At 44.2% G+C, this 24,829-nt stretch overlaps 1 protein-coding gene across 1 annotated transcript in view; it reads left to right on the top strand.

Annotated features, from left to right (window-relative positions):
• RFT1 (RFT1 homolog) overlaps positions 1-24,829 on the top strand; it is a 38,919-nt gene that overhangs the window by 12,371 nt on the left and 1,719 nt on the right. The window contains exons 7-12 of the mRNA XM_043442933.1: positions 5,446-5,524; positions 11,228-11,278; positions 12,170-12,300; positions 13,455-13,599; positions 19,379-19,484; positions 24,425-24,674. Of these exons, the coding sequence (XP_043298868.1) occupies positions 5,446-5,524; positions 11,228-11,278; positions 12,170-12,300; positions 13,455-13,599; positions 19,379-19,484; positions 24,425-24,674 (762 nt within the window). The remainder of the gene's footprint in view (positions 1-5,445; positions 5,525-11,227; positions 11,279-12,169; positions 12,301-13,454; positions 13,600-19,378; positions 19,485-24,424; positions 24,675-24,829) is intronic.

Genomic DNA, 24,829 nt, shown 5'->3' with positions numbered 1-24,829 from the left:
TGTTATGTGCTCAGCCACGGTTTCTAAATCTTGGCACTAATGACGATTTGTGTTGCATGATTTTTTTTTTTTAATTAAAAAAAAACTTGTGTTGAAATGTAGATAATTTATAATGTTGTGTTAGTTTCAGGTGTACGGTGCAGTGATTCAGTTATAGATACATATGTATATATGCACATATATATATATATATATATATATATGTTGTTTAGTTGCTAAGTCGTGTCTGACTCTTTGTGGCCCCATGGACTGTAGCCCACCAGGCCCCTCTGTCCCTGGGATTTGGAGTGAGTTGCCATTTCATTCTCCAGGGTGGGTCACATTTGTTGGGGAGAAGGGGGGCTGTCCTTTGCATTGTAGGATGTATAGCGGCGTTCTTGATCTTTACCCACTAGATACCAGTAACTACCACCCCTCAGTTGTAACAACCAAAAATATCTCCAGATGCTCCCCTGGGGGGCAAAATTGCCCCCAGTTGAGAAACTCTCTGCCACTCCCTGTGCCAGATGATTTACATACCGTATTTAATGGTTACAGCAACTCTTTGGGGCTGACATTATTATCTCTCTTTTAGGGTGGAGAAGCTGAAGCTTAGCAACTAAATACCTGCGTGGGGTGGGGGTCAGAGTGAGGACAGGAGCCGGGTAGGCATGACTCCCAGCAGAGTGCAGGCTCTCACCCCATGCTCACTGTCTCTGTTCTGCTGCTGTGTCTTGGTTTTTCCTGACCTCCAGCACAGACAGTCTGGAGGTGCTGACATAGCCGAAGGCCCCTGCAGGGTTCCTTTGTCTAGTGTCAGGCCACTCTCTCAGGTGATCCGCTTCCCCAGGTAGACAGTTGAGGCTTCCAGAGGCTGATGGGTGGGAGTGAGGCATAATCTCTTTCTACTCAACACTTCAACTCTCGGTCCATTTAACTTTTATCTCCTGACTCTTGTGGGGTCAGAGCTAGAGTCTCCAGCCCAGGAGTCACGCCCGTGGTGTTTTACCACACTGCATCTGTGCGGTGGCTCTGTGACCTGCTCCATCTGGGCTGATCCACTTTCTCTTTTTCTTGTACTTGCTTGTTTGCTGGAGGTGGTTCACTGAGTGGAGGTAAGGCTTCAGCTCTGCTTCTTCTTAAAGCTCTTCCCTGATTATTTGAAAAATGTAACAAAGTATTTGGAATTCAAGTCTCAGAACGTTAGGAATCTTGTTGTACAACTTTTCAAGAAAAACCAGATACGATGTAACAAAGCCATGTATGTTCTTTTTAGAAGAGAGCTCTCCATTCTGATCAACTGGATCTTACCTTCCACCTCAATCAGCATCACAGTCTTTGGATGCCAGGGTGCCTTATCTGCAGGCTTAGTGGATCAGGACTCCAGATCACTTCTCTTACCTGGAGCTCCTTGCCCACAGAGCGCATCTGAGAGTACAGAAAAGTTCCTCTCCTCGAGTATTCCCCAGGGCCCACCTGTACCAAGCCTGGCCAGCTTGTCGTATTGGGCCAGTGCCTGCGCCCAGCAGTATTTTCAAGTGCAGCTTTTGGACTGTTAATACAGGCAGAGAGAAAAGAGGAAGAGTCGGACAAGTGTGTACTTAACCCTGTAATGGGCTCAGAACTCTGACCTTCAGTTTCCTTATCTATCAAATGGGTGTAATAAGAGTTGTTCAGTCACTAAGGTGTGTCCACCTCTGAGACCGCATGGACTGCAGCACACCAGGCTCCCCTGTCCTTCACTAAGTAAGAGTGCCTCCCTCCTAAGAGGTTGTGAGAGCCAGGTGAGATGGGGCACGTAAGGTGCTTTACGCTGTGGCCTGGCATGAGTGCCCATCCATAAATGACAGCCCGTGCCGTCACCAGCACCTCACTGCTGCGCTCAGAGCCGAGGTAGCTCCTCTGCAGCATCCCAGGCAGGCAGGCCCTGATGACTGCTGAGGGTTCAGCGGCTTCATCCGTCCACCTGTCACGAAAGTACCCGTGCTCATACTGTTGCAGGCCTGAGCATGAGAAGGTTGCGTGTACCTTCAGTCTGTGGCAGCGCTCCTCCTGACAGAGCCCGGCCCCTGCTCTGGGTGGGTGCTCTCTGGGTACAGACACGTAGGAAGGTGACTGCTTAGCCTTAGGGAGCTTCCTGTGCGTTTGGGAGGCAGCAGGTACACATCTGAAGCCTGCAGGACTCTATCCAGATCTCCGAGTTCTCACTTCTTTTTAAAAAAAAATTATTTATTTGACTGTGTCAGGTCTTAGTTACAGCATGCAAATTAGTTCCCTGACCGGAGACGGAACCCGGGCCCCCTGCTTTGGGAGCATGATGTCTTAGCCACTGGACCACCAGGAGAGTCCCAAGGGTCCTCACTTTTAGGTGAGATTATTGGTCTACATGACCCCTGACGCCCCTGTTAAAGACTTACAGAGTTCTGTGGAAGTATTTGAACTTTGACAAAGAACTGTTTGTAATAACTGCCATTGACTGCATACTTACTCTGTGCCTGGCCCTAGGCTAAGCACTTGGACTTCTGTCCTTAAACCTTACAGTAACCCTATGAGGTAAATACTATTGTCTCCCATTTCACAGATGAGAAAACTGAGGTTCAGAGGAGTTAGGTGATTCACCCTAAATCACACAGCTGGCTTTGGGCCCACTTCTTTCTAACTTCTGTCTGTGAAAAAACCTTAGTCTGTGTGTTTAATCTCTATGCTCTGAATTCGTCCAAAAGGAATTAGTTTATTGCCCAAAGTAATTATTTGTTTTACTTGAAGATTGGGAGGCTCCAGGTAGAGCAATTCATTATTTTTGTTTTGTTTTTTTTTTTAAAGAAAAGAAGTGAGCTGAATCTGAATGCAGTGGGTGCCTACACGAGCCTAACTTGACTCTCTGGAGCAGCTTTCTGTCCTTACAAAACTGGTCAAACAAATTACATTTACTGTCAACTTGACCAAATTAGGAGATTTCTTTCCTCTTCTTATAGAATTCCATCTTCTTTAAAGATACTTATTTAGCCTTAAAATAATAACACCTCAAATAATGGCTGACATTTACATCTTTTGTACTCTTTGACACTTCTGAGTGATTTAATATACAAGATCAGCTAGTATTCAGGTAAAGCTGAGAAATTTAACATAGTTATTACCACTTGCTGAGCAGTATCTGTGTTAAGCACTGTACAAGGTGCCCTGGGTAGGGTAGTGCGCTCGGAATTTGCACTGAAGTCCTGAGATAGGACTTCCTATCCCATTTTGTAGGTGAGAAAACTGAGGCTTAGCGAAGTTAAATATCTTGCCCATGGCCTTCATACTCCGTAAATCAGGAGCTGTAGGGAATTCCCTGGCAGTCTGGTAGGTAGGACTCAGCTTCCACTGTAGGGGGCATGGGATCGATCCCTGGTTGGGGAACTAAGGTCCTGCAAGCCACTTGGTGAAGTAAAAAAAAAGTGTCAGGAGCTGTAATTTGAGTTCTAGTCTCTGAGCTCAGCTGCAAAACCTGAACCCTGCCACAAGGAGAGAAAAGGTTTAAGATCAGGAGAAGGCAGTGGCAATCATCTGTCATTTTTCAAGTGATGAGGACAGTGGAGGGTGGGTGGAAATGGGAGTGTGGACAAAGCCAGGGCAGTCAGCAGGCCTGCAGCAAGAGGGAGAGAGAGGAGTGCCGTGTGGGGTGTGGAAGTGATGGAGGGCAGGGGACAGGACCATGGCCCCAGTGATTCTTGATAGTGTGGTAAAGATGCAGCTGGTTGGACCATTGTAAGTCAAGGGGTTTGGGAAGTGGAAGAGTAACTTAGGGTAAAATACAGTGAGCCCCAGAGTTGTGATTCCAGACCTTCTCCAGAGGTACTGCCCATCACCTTTCACCATCCGTACCTCAGTTTCTCCATCAGTACAGGGAGGCAGTGGAATTGCTTGTTGGTCAGGGAATTCTAGAGAAATTCACAACCGGATAGACCAGCTCAGCTAGCTTTTGTGGAAGGGGCCTCTTTGACCTTTCAAAGTGACAAATCCATTCAGAACAGTAAAATCCCAAAGAATGCACTTCTTTTTCTACCACTTAGCAGATGCCCCTGAGTAGAAACCTAATCTCTGCTCAAACTTTCTGCCTCTCTATCATTAATGAGCATTTTTCAGTTAGTAAGCAGTGTGGCTATTCCTTCTAAACCATGGGTCCATTTAAACTGAAGGCATTAGGAGGAAGGAATGTTCAAGTATGAGCTTGCAGATCAGATACACTGTCATGATAGCACTCTCCTAAAGAACTTTTTTTTTTTTACTTCAGCTTCCAAGGAACTTTTTTTTTAAGGGCTTAGCCACCCTCCCAAACCAAATCACAACCTGACCAGGAAGTTGGCTTCACAGAAGCCTTGTGGACGCACTGTAACTGTTCATTTCCTTTGAAAAGAGCACAGTTACTACTTTGTAGACCACACACCTTACCCCTCCAGAGGGCCATCTGGCATAGAGAGGGCGGAGTGTGAGAGAGAGAAGGTGCTATGTCCTGGCTCCTGTGAAGCCAAGGATGGGCAGGATCAGTGTTCGTCATCAGAGGATGATGTGGTCCACAGTGTCCCCTAGTGGTCTAGGGAGGTGTGGCGCTCTGTTCTGGGAAAAGTAAAGGTTCAATTTCCTTCTCAGTTCAGTTCAGTCACTCAGTTGTGTCCACCTCTTTGCAGCCCCATGGACTGCAGCACGCCAGGTTTCCCTGTCCATCACCAGCTCTTGGAGCTTGCTCAAACTCAGGCCCATTGAGTCGGTGATGCCGTCCAATCATCTCATCCTCTGTCATCCCCTTCTCCTCTTGCCTTTAATCTTTCCCAGCATCAGGGTCTTTTCCAGTGAGTCAGTTCTTTGCATCAGGTGGCCAAAGTATTGGAGTTTCAGCTTCAGCATCAGTCCTTCCAATGAATATTCAGGACTGATTTCCTTCTCATGAGGAATATTTACCCCTGGACTATAGCTGCCATGGCATTGGCTCCCGGTCCAGTGATGCACTGAAGTCAGTGTGGTTTGGAAGGATTCAAAACTACCTTCCAAATAGGAAAGAAAGGTTCTGAAACTAAGGGATGAGAAGATTTGAGGACTGGAAATGACCCTTGCTTTCTAAGAAGCATTTTCATTAACTTAAACTGATGACTTTCCAAAGGTAGGATTTCAGGGGGCTCTTTAGGAGGAAAAGGGTGATTCATAAGGGCAAGCCCACCGCATCTCTCCAAAATGTCGACTTTAGCTATGGAAGCTGGCCCAAAGGCAGGCCTGGAACCTGTCCCAGTCACCTTTGTCTTCACATTTAGAAATATAAATTCTTTGTCAGTATTTGTTGGATGTTTCTGTGTGCTTAGCAGTAAATGAAAAATTAGTGGGGACTATCCAAGTTGGGATTTAGAGACCAAACTGAGTTTGCCTCCCGTGTAACATTTATTGTATTCTTAGACTTGCAATACCTAGAGGTTTTTTGTTTTGTTTTTTTTCTAGGCTTTTGTAAATTGGGAAGAGGCTAAATTGACTTGGAGTTTTTTCAAACAGTCTTTCCTGAAACAGATTTTGACAGAAGGTAAGTAAAAGGTTGCTCTGAGCAGTCAGGAAACTGAAGTATCAGTGACGGGGAGCTTCCTGGCTGTCCAGTGGTTAAGACTTCAAGCTTCCATGCAGGGAGCACATGTTTAATCCCTGGTCAGGAAACGAAGATCCCACATGCCACGTGGCATGGCCAAAAAACAAAAACACACAAAACCAAAACCAAAAACACACAAAGTATCAGCAAGGGGATTCTATAGAACTGCTGGTTGCCTAAATGCAGACCACCTGCTTCCTAGAGCCCCCGGGTCAGACGACCCTCAGAACTGGGAGGGTTTTAAATAAGGAGAGGAAAACTAGCATTTATTAAGTGTGATGCTTCAGTTGTCTAATTTAAATCTCCCCACAGCCTTGTAAGAAAGATATTGTTCTTTTTATTATGGATGAGGAAACTGAGGGTCAGTGAAGTTACATTACTTCTGCAGGGTCCTACAAGAATTAGGAGCAACTTACTTTGAATCTGAGTCTCATTCCCGAATCCCACTTAATAATAATGTAATATTATTACATATATTATTATATATTACATATATATAATATATATTATTAAATATTACATATATATAATATATATATTATTAATATATTACATATATTATTATATTTCTATAATACATTATTATTACATATAATATATTTAATATATATAATACATATATGTAATAATAAATGTATTATAGAAATATGCTATCAATTACAGAAAGTTTAGAAAATACAGAAAGCTATCTATAATCTCTCTTGCCTAGAAAATTCCATGGATGGAGGAGCCTGGTGGGCTACAGTCCATGGGGTCCCAAAGAGTCAGACATGGCTGAGCGACTTCACTTCTATCTATAATCTTATTTTCCAAACATTTTATGCACTTTTTCTGAGCTTTTTTTAAAAAATAGCTTTTTAAAATTTATTTACTTTTGGCCATGCTGGGTCTTCGCCGCTGCTCAGACTTTTCTCTAGTTGCAGTGCACGGACTTCTCCTTGTGGTGGCTTCTCTTGTTGCGGAGCACAGGCCCTAGAGCACAGGCTCGGTAGTTCTGGCACACGGACTTAGTTGCCCCACAGCATGTGGGATCTTCCCAGATCAGGGATCGAACCCATGTCTCTCGCATTGGCAGAGATTCTTTACCACTGAGCCACCAGGAAAGCCCCTTCTGACCTTTTTAAGAACCCAGTTTTTCTCATTTGGAATTGAGATGAGCTGTAAGTGCACTCAATACTTATTGGGTTTCAAAGAATTAGTATTAAAAAATAACATGAAATGCTTCTAGTATTTCTTTTCATGTTGCCATGATAATATTTGGGGTTAAATCAAATATATTTTCTTTAACAGTAAGATTCACCAGTGGGGTAGTTTGGTCAACCTTCCAACTTCTCAGAACTTCCCAGTTTAACAGTGACAGAGCTCTAATGCAGAGGACAAGCCAGGAGCTGAAAGTACATCTTATTTTATATATATGTGTATTTATACCCAGCTTAATTTCAAAGAATGAGATTGGAGGCAGCTATAAGCTACTGAAGGTAGTAGTTTCTCTCTATAAATTTCATGTGTCTGTGCATTTATGTATTTATTACTGAACATGTTTTTAAATGTCTTCAAAAACTATCTTTTAGTTATAAAAATAATATAATCCCATTACAAGAATTTTGGAAAATAGGAAAAAGTTTTCTAAAACTCTAGCATTCTAATACAAACATCACTGTTATTGTCTTGTTTTTCTTTGTCCATCTTCTTTACTTTTCTTCATTATACTTACAAAGGGAAGCCCTAAGCCTCACGTCCCTCATTTGTGAGTTAAAAGATAGAATCAGGAGGTGCCTGAGGGCTCCCCGAGCTTTGAGAACACCTGTTTCTAGCCTGAGGCTGTAACATTTCCATCACAAAAGTGAAACCGTTCACAGGACTTCTGGAGGAAGTAAAGGTCAGAAACCTTCAGAGAGTTGAGTGAAGGTGCCTTAACTCTTGGGAGCAATGGAACATGCAGTTCACCACTGTCTCCCTGACACCCTGCTAGGCCTGGAACATTGATAGGTATTCAGCAAGGTTTGGGTTTTTATAAATATTTATTTGGCTGCACGGGGTCTTAGCTGTGGCTTTTAGGATCTAGTTCCCCGACCAAGGATCAAACCCAGACTCCCTGCCTTGGGAAGACAGAGCCTTAGCCACTGGACCACCAGGGAAGTCATCAGCAATTATTTTTTGGTGAAGAAAGGTAACCATAGTGAAATTGTATATTGTGATAGTTCACATTATTGTTAGAATAGGCAATACAATGGAGGGAGTTTGAGGAAGGGTAGTTACTTAAATACACTTTTTTTTTCTTTCAAAAGTTTAAAGGGCAGTTTGAATGAGTTTAGGAGTGGCCCTGACTGGGTTGTCTGGACTGCTGTGACTAGTCCTGTGTGCAGGGGCAGGTTGTCAGCCACATGTTCGAGCGTCCTGAGGGGGGCCTGCTTCATGTTCAGTCCATCCTGGCCTGGCTGGCAAAGGGCCCCTAGGAACTTCCTACGGCCTCCCTCTCCATGGCTGTGAAATCAGGAAGGGGCCTGACAAGGACACCTAGATTCTTTTTCTCTGAAAGCTACAGCTCTAAAAAATTTAAAATCATTTATTGTTATAGCAAAAGTGTGTGTGTGTGTATACACATGTATATGTACACACTCACACACATATATGTGCTGTTACCTTCAACCCCCACATTTCCTGAGCACTGTGTGTCGTGTGCTGGGAATACACATGACTGAGGAACAGGACGTGACTTCAAGGAGCTCATTCCCTCCGCAGAGACTAAAGCATTTGTGTGGTTAACTCTGATACGGGGTGTACTTGGAAATGTCAGCTCATTCTCCAGGCATCTCTTGAGTGCTCTCATTTCCAGGAGCTCTGCTAGGCAGCCAGGGGCATGGAGATGGCCGAGACATGGTTCCTCAGGGAGCTGTCAGAATGTGGGAGGGAGAGGCCTTTTGTGCCAGAAGCCAGGGAGGTCCCTGCAGAAAAGCCATTGCAGGTGGTGAGGATACCAACAGCTGAGCCTGGGAGCACCAGCCCAGCCTGACTCAGAGGAGTTGGAGGGGTGAAAACCTCCATGTAGGGTGTAGCAGAGGATGATAGAGTGATGGTGGGAGGTGGGGGTGAGGCTGGTGAAGCGAGGCTGAAAAGATAGCTTTAGTCAGTCAGTCAGTTCAGTGGCTCAGTTGTGTCCGACTCTTTGGGACCCCGTGAATCGCAGTACACCAGGCCTCCTTGTCCATCACCAACTCCCGGAGTCTATTCAGACTCATGTCCATCGAGTCAGTGATGCCATCCAGCCATCTCATCCTCAGTCGTCCCCTTCTCCTCCTGCCCCCAATCCCTCCCAGCATCAGGGTCTTTTCCAACGAGTCAGCTCTTCGCATGAGATGGCCAAAGTATTGGAGTTTCAGCTTCAGCATCAGTCCTTCCAGTAAACACCCAGGACTGATCTCCCCCAGGATGGACTGGTTGGATCTCCCTGCAGTCCAAGGGACTCTCAAGAGTCTTCTCCAACACCACAGTTCAAAAGCATCAATTCTTTGGTGCTCAGCTTTCTTCACAGTCCAACTCTCACATCCATACATGACCACTGGAAAAACCATAGCCTTGACTAGACAGACCTTTGTTGGCAAAGTAATGTCTCTGCTTTTTAATATGCTATCTAGGTTGGTCATAACTTTCCTTCCAGGCAGTAAGCGTCTTTTAATTTCATGGCTGCAATCACCATCTGCAGTGATTTTGGAGCCCCCAAAAATAAAGTCTGATACTGCTTCCACTGTTTCCCCATCTATTTCCCATGAATTGATGGGACCAGATGCCATGATCTTAGTTTTCTGAATGTTGAGCTTTAAGCCAACTTTTTCACTCTCCTCTTTCACTTTCATCAAGAGGCTTTTTAGTTCCTCTTCACTTTCTGCCATAAGGGTGATGTCATCTGCATATCTGAGGTTATTGATATTTCTCCCAGCAATCTTAATTCCAGCTTGTGCTTCTTCCAGCCCAGCATTTCTCATGATGTACTCTGCATAGAAGTTAAATAAGCAGGGTGACAGTATACAGCCTTGACGTACTCCTTTTCCTGTTTGGAACCAGTCTGTTGTTCCATGTCCAGTTCTGACTGTTGCTTCCTGACCTGCATATAGGTTTCTCAAGAGGTGGGTCAGGTGGTCTGGTATTCCCATCTCTTTCAAAATTTTCCAGTTTATTGTGATCCACACAGTCAAAGGCTTTGGCATAGTCATTAAAGCACAAATAGATGTTTTTCTGGAACTCTCTTGCTTTTTCGATGATCCAGCGGATGTTGGCAATTTGATCTCTGGTTACTCTGCCTTTTCTAAAACCAGCTTGAACTTCTGGAAGTTCTCGGTTCACGTATTGCTGAAGCCTGGCTTGGAGAATTTTGAGGATTACTTTACTAGCATGTGAGATGAGTGCAGTTGTGTAGTAGTTTGAGCATTCTTTGGGATTGGAATGAAAACTGACCTTTTCCAGTCCTGTGGCCACTGCTGAGTTTTCCAAATTTGCTGGCGTATTGAGTGCAGCACTTTCACAGCATCATCGTTTAGAATTTGAAATAGCTCAACTGGAATTCCATCACCTCCACTAGCTTTGTTCGTAGTGATGCTTGCTAAGGCCCACTTGACTTCACACTCCAGGATGTCTGGCTCTAGGTGAGTGATCACACCATCGTGATTATCTGGGTCGAAAAGATAGGGTCAGCCTATAAAAGGTCCCAAATGCAAAACCAAGGCACTTGGACTTTTTCGCAAACACAATAGGGCCATTTAAAGGAGTGAAAGAAGAGATGACTTAAGATCTGTATTTGCAAAAGCTGGAACTGTTAGCAATGAGGATGGATTAGAGAAGAGCAGAGATACTGATGGGAGTCCGTGTAACCCCTGGGGGGCCCATGCCTGGAAGGACCTGCAGAGGTCCCTGCCACAAATGGGACATTGTAGGGAGGAAAGGATCGCGAGAGGGACTTGAGAGAATATCACATTCTCGTCTCTTACTGCTGCTTTCTTCTTTGAGCAAGTGTCTAGGAGGTGAGAGTTGGCCCTTCAGGGCTGTGGCCTCCTCAGTGCTCCGCCTCCATAGCGGTCATTGTTTCCCATTCAGGGATAATAAGAATATTCATGGAAGTGGGGAATAGGGCTCAGGGCTAATGTCTTCACCTTGAGTGTTAGACTGACAGATTTGAACCATGAACTAGGACTGCTGAGAATTGCTGGCCTCCACAGAGTTTTCTCCACTCAGAGAGGAAACTTCTGATGAGTCTGTATGGTTTATCATGGACCTTTCATTTCACAGAATTTACACTCAGATTATTTGACCTCCCTGAAAACTTGAGATTATCTTCTATTATTAACATTTCTCTAACTCTTCACACTTTTAAGAAAACTTATCAGGCTGGTTTGATTGATTTTTGTTGTTTTTAATTGAATTGGTTTGTAACTTTGCTATCAATAAAGCCACCAGCACTTTCCAAATTGTTATTATTTTGAGATTATTTTAAATCAACATTAGGACAAGGACCATGTCATTAGCCAAGTATCTAACTTTTCTGCTTTGACAGCATTTACCAACTGGAAGAGACAATAGACAACAAGAGAAAAGGAAGCAATAAAATACTGTGTATTTGAAATGCTAATTGTTTTGCTTTTCCATTTATAGGCGAGCGATATGTGATGACATTTTTGAACGTGTTAAATTTTGCGGATCAGGGTAAGATGAAATTCTGCAGTGTTTTAATTAAAGATGAGCTATCTTCACGATACTTTCTAATATTTGCCTTTGTAGTTTGATTCTTTTTAAAATATCTATTTATTGATTGATTTTTGGCTGCACTGGATCTGTTGCTGCATGCAGGGGGCTATTCCTGGTTGTGGTGTGTGGGCTTCTGAGATAAGTGGCTTCTCTTGTTGTGGAACGCAGGCCCTTGCATTACAAGGCAGATTCCTAACCACTGGACCACCAGGGAAACCCCTGTAATTTGATACATTTAATGAAAAAACAAATCTGAAGGTTATAAAAAATGAATCCTGAAGATTGAAAATTGTAGGTCTTTATAAATGTGTATCTGACTATTCCCTCCTGTGTGTCTTGGGTGGCAGGTTCTCTGTTGGGATTCCCTGCCCTTACCCAGTTTTCTGCAGAGCTCTGGGGCTCATTTTGGAGGTCAGGGGTGCCAGGGTAACAGGGAGGTCATCACAGTCATGAAGATTTGGCCCATGTGTGTGGCTAAATAGGTCTTAATATTTTTTCACATTTATTTTTGAATACTGTCCCTAAGTAGTGAAAATAAAAATAGAAAAAAATCAACTTGGCATTAATGACTTTTATAAAAAAGTACTAGTGATGCAAATGTTCTGTATCCTGACTGAATTTATGTCAGTTGTGATCTTATGCTGTAGTTTTTCAAGAATTTACTGTTTGGGGGTAAATGGGTAAAGGGTACATGGTTTTCCCTTTTATTTCTTACAACTCCATGTGGATCTATAATTATCTCAAAAAGTTTAATTTAAAAAATTATATTAGAAAAAATGTTAATAGTGCTATAAAAATTCAAGTAGAAAAACCAATAAGACTGTTATTTCTTTTTTTTTTTTTTTGTAGGTGTGTATGATATAGTGAATAATCTTGGCTCCCTTGTGGCCAGATTAATTTTCCAGCCAATAGAGGAGAGTTTTTATATATTCTTTGCTAAGGTGCTAGAGAGAGAAAAGGACGCCACACTTCAGAAGCAGGTAGTCTTGGTTTTCATGTCCCCATCTTCCAAGTGAAGTAATTGTCTCTCTGTGTACCGGACCAACAAGACAGAAATGTGGAGCTGTCTGTTTCCCTGTGTTTGATCTGAAATTTTCTTCTAGCTTTCATTCTCCTTTCACATTCTGAGTGATGGCAAGATCCTGAGCTCACTTCTTCTTTCCAGCTTCTCCTTTTCCTCCTGACCAGCCCTTTCTTTTCACCCTTTGTCCTTCTCTGTGACCTTTTCTTTGTCCCAGCCCTCTCAGAACTCTTCAGCTGTCCCCATTGCAGCACAGACCCCCGCCCCCCGCCCCCAAGGTCTAAGGTTTAAGAATGAGACTGCCTTCCCCCTCCTCGGATTCTCAACCAAAGATGAGCCGAAGGTTGCAGAGACTGGGGCAAGGCTAATTGAGGGCATGGAGAGGAAAACACGGGGCATCTGGTCTCTCTCGTCACACCAGTTGTTCAGCTTCTTAAGGATTGTGATGTGCCCAGAGCTCCATTCTGACCCTGAGAATCTACATTGTCTGGCCAGTAAAAACAGAAGAGATTTTAATCCAGGGGCATTTGCATGTAGAAACTTCCCTTTTCCTAGAATCATTGAAAATGTCTGACTTAGAATTAAAAGCAAACTAGTTGGCCTCTTTTGTGTCTTAGAATACATTTTGCAGACGACAGTTCACGCATAATATCTTTTCAAAATGAACCAATCTGGCTCTTAGTCTGATTTAGGAATGTTTTCTCAGTGTCGATTACAGAAACATCAGAATTTGGGTTTGTCAGGAGAAGCACACTGACAAAGCTAGCTGGTGATGTAAAAACTTGTCCATTTAAGAATAAATGTCAGAGGGGAAAGTGAGTGTTTCCTAGGCAACATTTGAGACAATTTATCCTAAATGAGTTAAAAACTAACCCTCCCCTGCTTTCTTCTTTTTTTTTTTTTTTGTATCCCCTGCTTTCTTAAGGAGGCACACTTTGTCTTTTTCCCTCCATTTGTTAATTGAATAGAAACAAACTCAGGCTATAGGAAAGCAGCAATGGTCCTCAGCAGTTGAAAGAGTGATCCATGAAACAGCAAAGGGAGAAAGCCAGACGGGAGGTTTCTCTCCAGCTCATGATTCATCCCACTTCCTTCCTTCTCCCCCGGCCCCAGGAGGATGTTGCTGTGGCCGCCGCGGTTTTGGAGTCCCTGCTAAAGCTGGCCCTGCTGACCGGCCTGACCATCACCGTTTTCGGCTTTGCCTATTCTCAGCTGGTTTTGGACATCTATGGAGGGGCCATGCTTAGCTCAGGATCAGGTATGCACAAGAGTGTTTTTCCAGATCTGTTCTAATTTCCCAGCCGAAGGAGAGGAGTCATGAAATTCAGATACGGTTGACGTATGCGTCTGTGTAGGAAAGATTACCAGTGGCTGGGGCACCTGAGGTCACACCAGCTCAGGGTGCATTTGGGGCTCTGGCACCAGGTTGATCAGTCCCCACAACCTCACTTGGAGAAGTTGTTAGGAATCCCTGGCTTTGCTTTCAGGCCTCAAATGTGTTTTGCCAAGTGCTTCCCTGTGTTCCCTGTAGGGTAAGTGAAGAAGGCAGAGAGCAGGCTCTAATGAGTCTCTGCTTGGTACTAAACACATCTGAAGACAGTAAGTGCCACATAAATCTCACGGCCTGATGCATAAAAGCCTCTGAAGGATAACCCAGAGCCATTTGCAGAGAATGAAATTGATCTCAGCAAATAAAATGGTATATTTAATCCAGTGACTCTTGGGTTTTGAAAGAGAAAAGTATCGAGTGTGTCTAACTTGGAAACACCTGGTGCCCAGGCCACTGAGTGTCTCACAGCATCGCTAGGCCCTGGGGACTTTACCAGTTTCAAGATGCACTGGGTCACGGACTAGCAATCCACTTACAGTGTTTCCTCTTGGGTTGTGCAAAGATGTTTTTAATTCCTCACATCACTAGACAAGATCCTTGAAGACTTTTTTCTGCTGCCCTGTCTCAAATGTAAAGGGCCCTTTCAGATGCCATTCTGCAAGATCACTGGCATGTTTTTGTCTCCACTATAATGGGCCCAAACATTTAGTATTAGGAAAAGAAGGGCCGAGTTTCTACACAAGAACAAAGGTCATTAGGTTTGGACAAACAGCTGCTGTGAAACCAATGATGTGGTTTGTAGCACCCTGGGTCAGGCAACTGTAGGAAGCCATCAGCAAGTCATTGCACAGAGAGCAAGACAAGCTATTACACAGCAGCTCTGCCCGTATAGAAAGGTAATCACCAAGGAGCAGCCTTTGTAATGCGGCCACAGGCCAGTGCCACAAGGAAAGGGCTGTCCCATCAACGTAGTCTTCACTTGCCTGAGTCATTAATCATTGAAGATACATCAACAAACCATTGTCATTGTGTGACCGTTTTACTCAAGTGAGATGCTGGTTCCAGTCTTGAGCACTGATGATAGATTTGTCAGCTAAAGGGGTCAGTGTTAGTTGATAAAAGAAGGTAATGAATTCTGTCTCTGATGTTTTATGTCAAAGTTATTGATCATTTTAGACTCAATAAGATATTCTCTTGGTCTCATCTTCAGAGAGAGAAGAATCTTGAGAGTGGTCTGGTTCCTCAGTCTCTGAAAAGGGTGTATGGTTTGCTGTAGTCACTGCAGCATCTTTAGGACCCTTGTCGTCTCTTGCCTGGCCCAGGCCTCCATCAGCATCCCTGCCCCAGCGAGGTCTTCCAGCATCTGTCTCCTCATCACCGCTCCCTCTCATTTTGACCACATTTCCAGCTGTGTGTGCCTTCTGGGAGGGTGAGTGTGTCTCCCCAGGGTACCTGCTGGCTTTCCTTCCCTGTCTCCACACCACCCCTCTTCTCCTTGCCCTCTTCCCAACTCTCCGGACTAGTGCTGCAAATCCAAATGCCTTTCTAGTGCCAAAGATATTAACACTGCTGCTCTCTACCCCAATACGCCTCGCCACAGTCTTTTTTTTGTTCCCTTAAATACTCACAAAACATTGACTTTCTCCAGAAAGTCTTACTGAATCAGAAAAGAATGAGGAACTTTCCATGGCTCAGCCCAACCACTTAGTTTTGAAAGTGGAACTTGCAACACTGCTGTCCTCAGTTGCCCCAGTTGCATGTTGGTCTTTGTCCTCGCCCATGAAGAGGACTCACCTGTGACCAGACCTGCAGTGGCCCCTTTAGAGACCTCTGTGCTGCTTTCCTAACGTGGGACTTGGCCGCAGCAGACTTTCGTGGAGCACTGAGGGTTTGCTTTGCAGTGCTTGGGCTCAGCCCTGTGTGTAATTAGGGGCTGTGGAAGTGGTCTGAGACTTTGATCAGACATTTTCCTCATATCTAGCTTTTCCATCCTAAAGGAACATACAGACATTCAATGAACTTACCTGAGACTTCTCACATTCATCTCTTAGGTGCTTCTCTCTTGCCCTTTCTTTTACTTTTTTTTTTTTTTCTGGAGAAGGAAGAGCTTATTATTTGCAGCCAGTAAGGAGAACACTTGCTTTCCCAAAGCAGTGTCTCCTCTTTCACTTTTTAAAAATTTTTTTTCTTCTCAGGCCCCTAATATTAGTTTCTTACGGCTGGGATCATAGTGTGTCAGGAACTAAGTGGCTTGTAAGAACAGAAATTGATTGTCTCACAGTTCTGCAGAAGTCTGAAATCCAGGAGCCAGCAGAGCTCTGCTCTCTGTGGCAGCTCTAGGGGAGGCATCCTTCCTCGCCTCTCCCAGCTTCTGGCGTTGGCTGGCAGTCTTTGGCTGGAAATGCATTACTCCCATCACATAGCTGTCTTCTCCCTATGTGTCTTCATATCATCTTCCCTCTGTGACTATCTCTGTGCCCAAAATTCTGCTTCTCATAAGGACACCAGTCATAATGGATTAGGGCCCACTCTGATGACCTCATTTTAACTTATTACAAAGATGCTATTTCCAAATAGACCATACGCTTAAGTTACTGGTGATTAGGTCTTTACATTACTTTTGTAAAAGTGTTAGTCACTCAGTCACGTCTGACTCTTTGCGACTCCATGGACTGTAGGCCACTAGGCCCCTCTGTCCATGGGGATTTTCCAGGCAAGAATGCTGAAGTGGGTTGCCATGCCTTTCTCCGGGGGAAATCTTCCCAACCCAAGGATCGAACCCAGGTCTCCCACATTGCAGGCAGATTCTTTCCCATCACATTACTTTTGGGGGCGATATAATTCAACTCATACTACCACTCAGCTCAACCCAGAATTTAAGGTTCCACCTGCAAGTTCCCCAATTCCAACCTCTTTCCCTAAAGTTGACTCAAAGCCCTTCTACTCGAATCACCATTTCATGCTGGTGTCTGTGTTCTCCACATTGCAAAGCAGCGCGCTGTCTATGTGCCGTCAGCTTTCAGTTACCAAGTGAGAGGTGCAGGCTGTGAGAGGAGCCCCGCTCCTCCCTGCTAGAGAGGGGAGGACGGAGAGCAGCAGGAAGCACATTGAGCACAACCTCGAGCCCCCACTGGGCAGACCCTGGTCGCTGCCTCCTCTGCTGGAGTCGTCCCACAGCTGTGGTCGGGCCAAGCCACTTCTGCAGCAGTCTGGGGGAATGGGATGCACCCTGACATGAGGAGAACGTGGAACCCAAGAGAGGGCCATCAGCGCTACTCTTAGTACTCCTTTTGTCTTTGTTTTGTTTTTTGGTTGTTTTACCCACAATATCTCTGAGGTATGCTGGTTCCCAACTCCAGTCTAATCTAGCCATCCTGACCTGAATGGGGAGAAAAAAACTCAGAAGTACTTGGGAAGTTCACAGTCCAGAGGCATGCTCGCTAAAGATTGAGACCTAATCATAGGACCATAGAATGCTTCTCCTCACCCATAGCTCACTATCCCTTTCCTAGGCCTATTTAAAACAGTTCTTCTTCTTCTTCTTTTTTTTTTTTTTTTTAACATTTTACCTTTTTCACACAATAGTAGGATGCAAATTTTATTCAAGTTCCCATAGACTATAAACTGGGAGACCCTGAAACATCCAGGGACAAAACAAAGTGCAAAAATTTCGGAGTATAAAGGTATTGAAATCATACAAGAGTCTATTCTCTTATTACTATAGCAGTTCTTTTTATCCAAACCAAATCAAATCAAATGAATCCAATCAGTCCCGTGAAATCAACTCCATTAGACCACCAACATCAGGCAAGCCCCTCCACCAGTAAGATTATAGCTTGCTGAAGGCTCAGATAATGGGTAGCTTTTTTTAGCAATATATTATTTTAAATTAAGGTAACTACATTTGTTTTTTTAATACCACATAGTGCTATTGTACAGCTAATACAATACAGTATGTTGTCATAACTTTTATATGCACTGAGAAGCCAAAAAAATCCATGTGACCTTTTTTATTAAAATACTCACTCTATTGCAGTGGTCTGGAACCAAGCACGCAGTGTCTGTAAGGTGTGCTGATTCCCAACTCCAGTCAAGTCTAGCAATCCTATCTCATCTGAGGGGGGAGGAAAAAAAACTCGGAAATACTTGTGAAGTTCACAGTCCAGAGGCAAAAGCTCACTGAAGACTGAGACCTAATCTTAGGACCACAGCTATGGTCAACACCAACAGCTCACCACCATATCACTTCTTTTTGTTATTTTTGATGGCCATAAAACTATTTAGTGTCCCTGTGGCACGGGGACCTTTCATATTAAGCTGCTTTCATAACCATGAATAAGTTTCAGATTCTGAAACTCTGGAACTCCCCCTGTCCTGCCCTTTTCTTTTAGTGGTTTCTTTTTTTCTTTATTGAGGTCTAATTTACATAAAGTAAAATACTGTACTCTTAAGAGTTTCAACAAATGTCTCCACCTTGTAACCAATATCCAGATTAAGATACAGAACATTTCCGTTACCCCAGAAAGTTCTCATAGGGCCCTTTCCACCCAGCTGCCCCACTGTACCTCAGAGGCAAGAACTGCTCTGATTTCTTATCACCGTAGGTTAGTATTACTTTTAAAAAGAATTTCATATAAGTGAAATTACACAGTGTGAGCATTTTCATGTTTGGCTTCTTTCCCACAGTATGAAGTTTTTGAGATTCATGCATGTTTTCACATGGATCAATAGTTTTTTTTTTCTCCTTGATTGCTGAGAAGTATTTCTTTGTATGGATGGCCCACATGTTGTTTATCCTTTCTCCTGTCAATGATCATTTTGGGCTATTAGGAATAAAACTGCTACAGATATTTTTGTACACGTGTTTTTGTGAACATGTACATTTATTTCTGCTGGTTGTATACCCAGGAGTAGAATTTTTGGATAGTAGGTTGCGTACATGTTTATTTTATTAGAAACTGCTTGACTGCCTCTCGGTAATGGCCCTCTTAAAAGAGGAACTCAGGGAATCCCCGTCCTGTAGGTTAGCGACTCTACACTTTCACTGCTGACAGCCTGAGTTCAATCCCTGGTCAGGGAACTAAGATCCCACAAGCCACACAGCATGGCAAAAAAAAAAAAAAGAGGGGATCAACTCCATTTTAAGGCTCCTGATCTTCTGTTAGCAGATTTTCCCAAAGCTTGTTAGTTAGCTATAGAACTTAATCACTTTGTTTTAGAAGAAAATAACCTTACGAACCCTGATTCTCCCTGCAGAGTTGTGGGTGTTCTATCTCCATAGTTTGCTGCTCCTGAGTCCTGGGCTTCTTCAGGGCCTCTTCAGCTGAGTTTGTCTTCACCTGCAGGGCCACTGGTGTCCCTGAGTTCTCAGACAACAGGCTGCTTCTTGCTGATTCAAAAAGTGAAGTTTGTTTGCTGGCCAGATAACCAGCAAACAAGTTGCTAAGCAAGAAATCTGTGTTTAGTTGCTAAGCAAGAAATCTGTGTATCTATTCCTAACTGTCCATTTGTTTTTAGCTGTTTATTTTGGTCAGTGCCCTGGAATGCTCAGAGTCCTTCCAGATAGTTAAGACCACACATCTGCCCAGTGACCACACCAGCAGGGCTCATGATCCACTCTGGTGTTCTCTGGCCTCTCAGCTGATGTGAGGATGCACGGGGGCCTCCCACTTGGGCTCTGGAATCTCATCAGGTTGTTTCCTTACAGGTCCTGTCCTACTGCGAGCCTACTGTCTTTACGTCCTCCTACTTGCCATCAATGGAGTGACTGAGTGTTTCACATTTGCCGCTATGAGCAAAGAGGAGGTAGACAGGTAGGTAACCTTCAAGACACACCTATAATCATGGCCTTCCACCAAAATGAAGTAGCTTCTTTCTTTTCATTCTGAACGTGTGTTTATAGAAGACTCTTTTAGAGCCTGGAGTGTGGTGCTTTTTTCAGGCACCATTCAGTGAGTCTTCTCCACACTAGGGCTGGGGAGCAGCCACTGTACCTCGCCTCCCTTTGTCAAGGGAAAAATCTAGGCCCTGAAGGGCTGTGTTAGTCCTGCTTGGCAGAGGCAGGCACCAGACAAGACCCCCTCCTCCACCACCTCCTTGCCCAGTGCTCCGGAGGGTTACTCAGGAGCTTCCTCAAGAGGCAGGTCTACAGGTACTTCCGTGATGGTCCAGTGGTTAAGAATCCACCTGCCAGTGCAGGGGGCATGGGTCTGATCCCTGGTCTTGGAAGATTCCCCATGCCTTGGAGTAACTAAGCCCATGAGCCACAAGCACTGAGCCTGTGCCTCCTAGAGCCCATACTCCGCAGCAAGACAAGCCACCGCAATGAGAAGCTTTAGCAGTGCAACCATAGAGTAGGACATGCACAGCAACAAAGACCCAACCAGCGAACAATAAAGAAATAATTTTTTTTTTTTTAAAGCAGACTTATGGACAGTCTCAGGGCTCTGTGACACTCAAGTGCGCATAAAAGTTTTGACACATTTTTTCCCGTCCATTGACCCTGAGGTTGGGACCTCTGCCCTGGACTTCAAGCAGTAGTTCTTAATACTGGTTATGAGTCAGAATGCCCGATGGAGCTGGTTAGAAATGAAGATTCCTGTCTACTGTACTCCCACCACTCTCTCTCCTACCGTACCTACAGTACCAGCAGCCCCTGAGCATGTAAATGTTTTCTTTAAAGCTCCTCAGTGATTCTGATGTCAACTTCTGGTATGAGCCTCTGATCCACACCCAGGATCATTGATCTCTTGTGTCCCAAATGCCAAAAGTAGAAAGGTAATATCTGAAGACATCTCTGTAGGATGTAGTTGAGAAGAAGGATAGCACTGATAGCGGCAAAGGAGAAAGAGGAAGAAGAGAGGAGAAGGGGTGGGAGTAGGAAATGGGGCAAGTAGCCCTCATTATCCCTTTGCCCCTTGAGGTCTGGGTCCCATGGGGGTTTCAGGAGGCCTCTGTAGTACCTTGAATGCTGTTGAAACCCCTCAGGGGCCTGGTAGGGTACCTCAGAGAGGGGGGAACCCTTCCTCTGATTCACAGCAGCCTTTGTCTGCTTCCCACTGTGGCCTATCTCAGAGGTTTGGTGACCTGTGGGCTACACCATAGTTGAGAACTGGAGTGTAGAGCAGCGGTCCCAGCCCAGACTGATCAAATTCCCCTCAGAAGTTCTGGCCCTCTCCCACACCAGCTGAACTGAAATTTTAGGGGCTTGGGCCGAGGAGTCAGCTCCAGGAGATCGCTGATGGTAGCTAGGGCTTGAGGAGCTGCTGACCCAGACCAGCTTTCAGAGTAAAAACTGCCTTGAACACTGTGACCCAGTGCATATTTAGGTGTGACTGAAACGAAGCTTCCACAAAGCAACAAGTACCCCAGTTACACACAGAACACACTGATGATGGCTTTTAATTCTGTTTCAGTTTTTAAAACTGCCATGTCATGACCCACTAAATTGATTTCCCAGCCTACTTTTAGGTCACAACCCATAGTTTTCAAATGTGGTCTAGACATGGTTTTTACTTCAGACAGTTAAATTTATAGCTATACACTGCTTTGAGTCTGTCCTTTTTTTTTTAAGTGGATATAAAGATCCTAAGTTTAATTTTGAAAATACTATGTTTTTAACTTGAAAGGTGCTTCCAACATGAAATAATTTAAAAATATAATTTAAAACATACTAAATAAGGTACTGAAGTGTGTTGGAAAGAACTCTGGACTAGGAATCTATCTCTTTGAAGGGAATTTTGTTACAATAATTGCAGCATTAATATTGAAGGGGAGAAACAAAACTAAGCCTGCTTAAAACATTAAAAATATATATCTTCCAACAAATCATGAGGGAGTACAGACAGTGACTGATTGCTTTAGTTTCTCTTATATTGCATTGAACCAGAGGAAGCAGCTTTTTAAGTTAGTTGTAATGGGACCTAGACAGCGTATTAAAATCTGGAAAATGATTTTCATGGTATTAGTCGTCAACATAGAGAAAAGACAGAGCCATCTTCTCATCTGAAGTAACTCACTTCCCCTAAGAGTAAAATGTGGTTTTAAGCATGGTCTCCAAGTTTGTATTAAACACAGTAGCCCCCTTTTTGTCTGGGCTCCTGGCCCCAAGCCCCAGTCTTGTTCTGAACACATGGAGTACCTGGGCTCATCACTGATCTCAGCCTTTTTTTCCTTTTTGTGAATTTAGTCAGACATAAAACAGTAGTAAGATATTTTTGTAGTACAGTTGAGTAGCTTTTATCTATTTTACTTATTGAACTACAGGTTAATCAGTGTTTGTTTGTTTTTTAATAAAAATAAGGCATTTGGTTGGATGTGAAATAGTAGAATGTCCTTTGAGCTGCAAGTTCCTTTTTTGTTAATAGCCTCATAATCTATATAGAAGACGGATGGCTTTACATTACACCCCATTGAAGAATCTTGGTTGTGTTTTGTTAAGGCTGTCTCTTTTTTTTTGTTCATTTGACAAATTTTTTTGAGTATCTGTTCTCTTAAGAGGCATTGCTTTAAGCTACAGGAGTATAGCCATGAACAAAACAGATGTGATTCCCTGCTCTCCTGTAGCTGACAATAAGGGAAGCAGACAGCAAACAAGTTAATAGATAAGAAAATTGTGCTCTGTGGAGAACTAAAACAGGGTTATGTGGTGAGAGTGGGAGCCCTTTTAGGTCAGGAGGTCTTTCTGAGAAGGTTCCATTAGGCTGAGGCCTCGGTGACCAGGAAGAGTCTGCTATGCATAGATGGGCTAGAACCTTCAGACAGAGAGGACAGTGATGCAGAGGCTGAGGATTGACAGCTCCTTTGTCTGAGTTGTTGGCCCTTGAGTGCCCCACGTGGAGTTGGACTCCATAACTGTTGACTGAACGAAGGACAAGTACTGTCTTCTCACCTAGGCACATAAGAGACCTACGCCATCCTCTCCATGGCTACCTGGGCTACATTGTTATGGCTGTACCTTGATGTTTTCAGCCAACACTCACTGGGGGACACTTCAGTTGCTTATCTTTTGATAAACCTGATTAGAGGTAACTTCCTGTTTATGTTAACCAAATCTTAGAAAATAATCATTGTTGCTGACTAATTTTCCATTGATTTACAAAGTGGCATTTTAATTTTATCTTTAAAATTCTTATTTTATCCTGAAGTGGATAATGTCTTTAAGGCTATAGATTTGTGAACTGTTGGAATGTTCAACAGTTGCAGAGCCTTCTTCTAATGAGAAACCGTAGACTTCCTCATCATTAGGGCCTCCCAAGTGGCTACACCAAAGAAGCCACATGGTGATTTGTCCCTGCTGGAGTTAACATGAATTAGCTACCAGTTTCATTCATTGTTTCCCTTCTGCTTGGAGTTGGGTGAACATGACTTTGAAAGTTTATGAACCCATGGTCTGAAGAAGAACCAAACATTACGCATCGTCTTCTTTTTGGAAAATTGGTCAGAGTACGGGCCCACCCTCAGTGACTTGTTATAAAGTTGGCCATTCTGATTATTGATTAGCATTAGTGAAGAAGCTTCCTCTGTGAAGATGTGGGCTCTTGTACTTCCACTACTCATTAAAAAGAAACCGTGTCGACTGACAAGCAAATGAATTACTTCTCTGGAATTCTAGATGAAAGCACTGTCCCCTGTTAGAGTATAGGTATGCGTGTGTGTTCTTGATGCCACACGCTCCGATAATTACGTCTCCCATAGCACCTTGGGCTTGGTCACCCAAAGGACAGGAACCCAGACATTTGGGGGACCCAGTGGCATTCTCGCCACCCTGCCTTCCTGTGCAGAAGCTGAGTGGTGGTCTCTGAGGTTTCCTAACCCGGCTGACACAGCTTGGGGATCTAAGGGGTTTGGTTTCCTCAACAACTATACACTCGATTGCCTACTGTGTGCTCAGCAGAAACAAGATGCTGGAGACTTTGGTTCATGGTTGTACCACAAGCCTGTTGGAAGACTTTTATCTTTTCTGAGACTCAGTCGAGAGCTGAAAACTGAAGATAACTAAGTGATGTACTGCCCTGGAATCAGAGAAGTGAAAGGAACAGTGTAAGCCCTCCAGTCACAGGACCCACAGAGCTCTAGAATGTGGAGAGCCACAGAGAGATGTGTGAGCGTCTGGGAAACCCTGACAGTGGGCCAGGCCTTGCCTCCTCTTCCCATTCTGTATGGAAGCTGGTCACTTGCTTTGAGTGAGATCTGCTGGCCAAGGTTACGGGGCTTCTGCCTTTCCCAAAGGAAGCAGCGCTAAAGTTTAGGGGCCAGGGGTCAGGTTGGGCTGTTGGTTCACTCCTTAGGCAGATTACTCAGCCTCTCTGGGCCTGGTTTCCTTGTCTATAAAATGGATTCAAGCTCCACAGGAAAAGGGCCCTGTGTTCACCCACCAGCGCATCCCCAGCAGCACTCCCAGTGCCTTTCACAGTGGCTGTTCACATGAAACCGTTAATCCACGTCCTGTTCTTTGCCTCACTTTGAAGGCAGGCTGAGCAGGACTTTTATGCATTTGTTTACAAAGTGTCACTTAACCAGTTACTATCCTTAAACACCATAAATATGTTGAATTGTTCATTTTTTTACTCTTCTATTCAGGGCTGAGGGGGACAGTGATGTTTCCATGTTATCCACTTAGCATTTGATGTAAAAATCTCCTGGATCATGGGATCTCAGAGGTGAATTCACATTCACGGCCCCTTTCCTTGCAGCAGCCCTGCCTTGGGACAAGGTACCCACTGCCCTGCATTGCCTGCCTCCCTCTCCCCAGGTACAATTTTACAATGCTGGCCCTGTCGTCTTCCTTCCTGATGTTATCCTATGTCCTGACCCGTTGGTGTGGCAGCGTGGGCTTCATCTTGGCCAACTGCTTCAACATGGGCATTCGGATCACGCAGAGCCTTTACTTCATCCACCGCTACTACCAGAAGAGCCCCCATAGGCCCCTGGCTGGCCTGTTCCTGGCACCCGTCCTCCTCGGGACATTTGCTCTCAGTGGTGGCATTACTGCTATTTCAGAGGTGAGACTCCCCGTAGCCTTCACACCACATGCTTTTGCAGTCTGTCCACTCTCCCTTGTTCCAGACATCCCCTTCCTATTCTGCCTGAACCAGCTGGACAAGTACTTGCTTCCTCATACCCCTTGCCCTAAGCTTCAGGCCAGCATCTTGCGATA

Source organism: Cervus canadensis, chromosome 22 (genome assembly GCF_019320065.1).
Source record: "Cervus canadensis isolate Bull #8, Minnesota chromosome 22, ASM1932006v1, whole genome shotgun sequence".
Taxonomy (NCBI): domain Eukaryota; kingdom Metazoa; phylum Chordata; class Mammalia; order Artiodactyla; family Cervidae; genus Cervus; species Cervus canadensis.
Note: the sequence above shows the minus strand (reverse complement) of the source record. Positions and strands in the feature narration are given on the sequence as shown.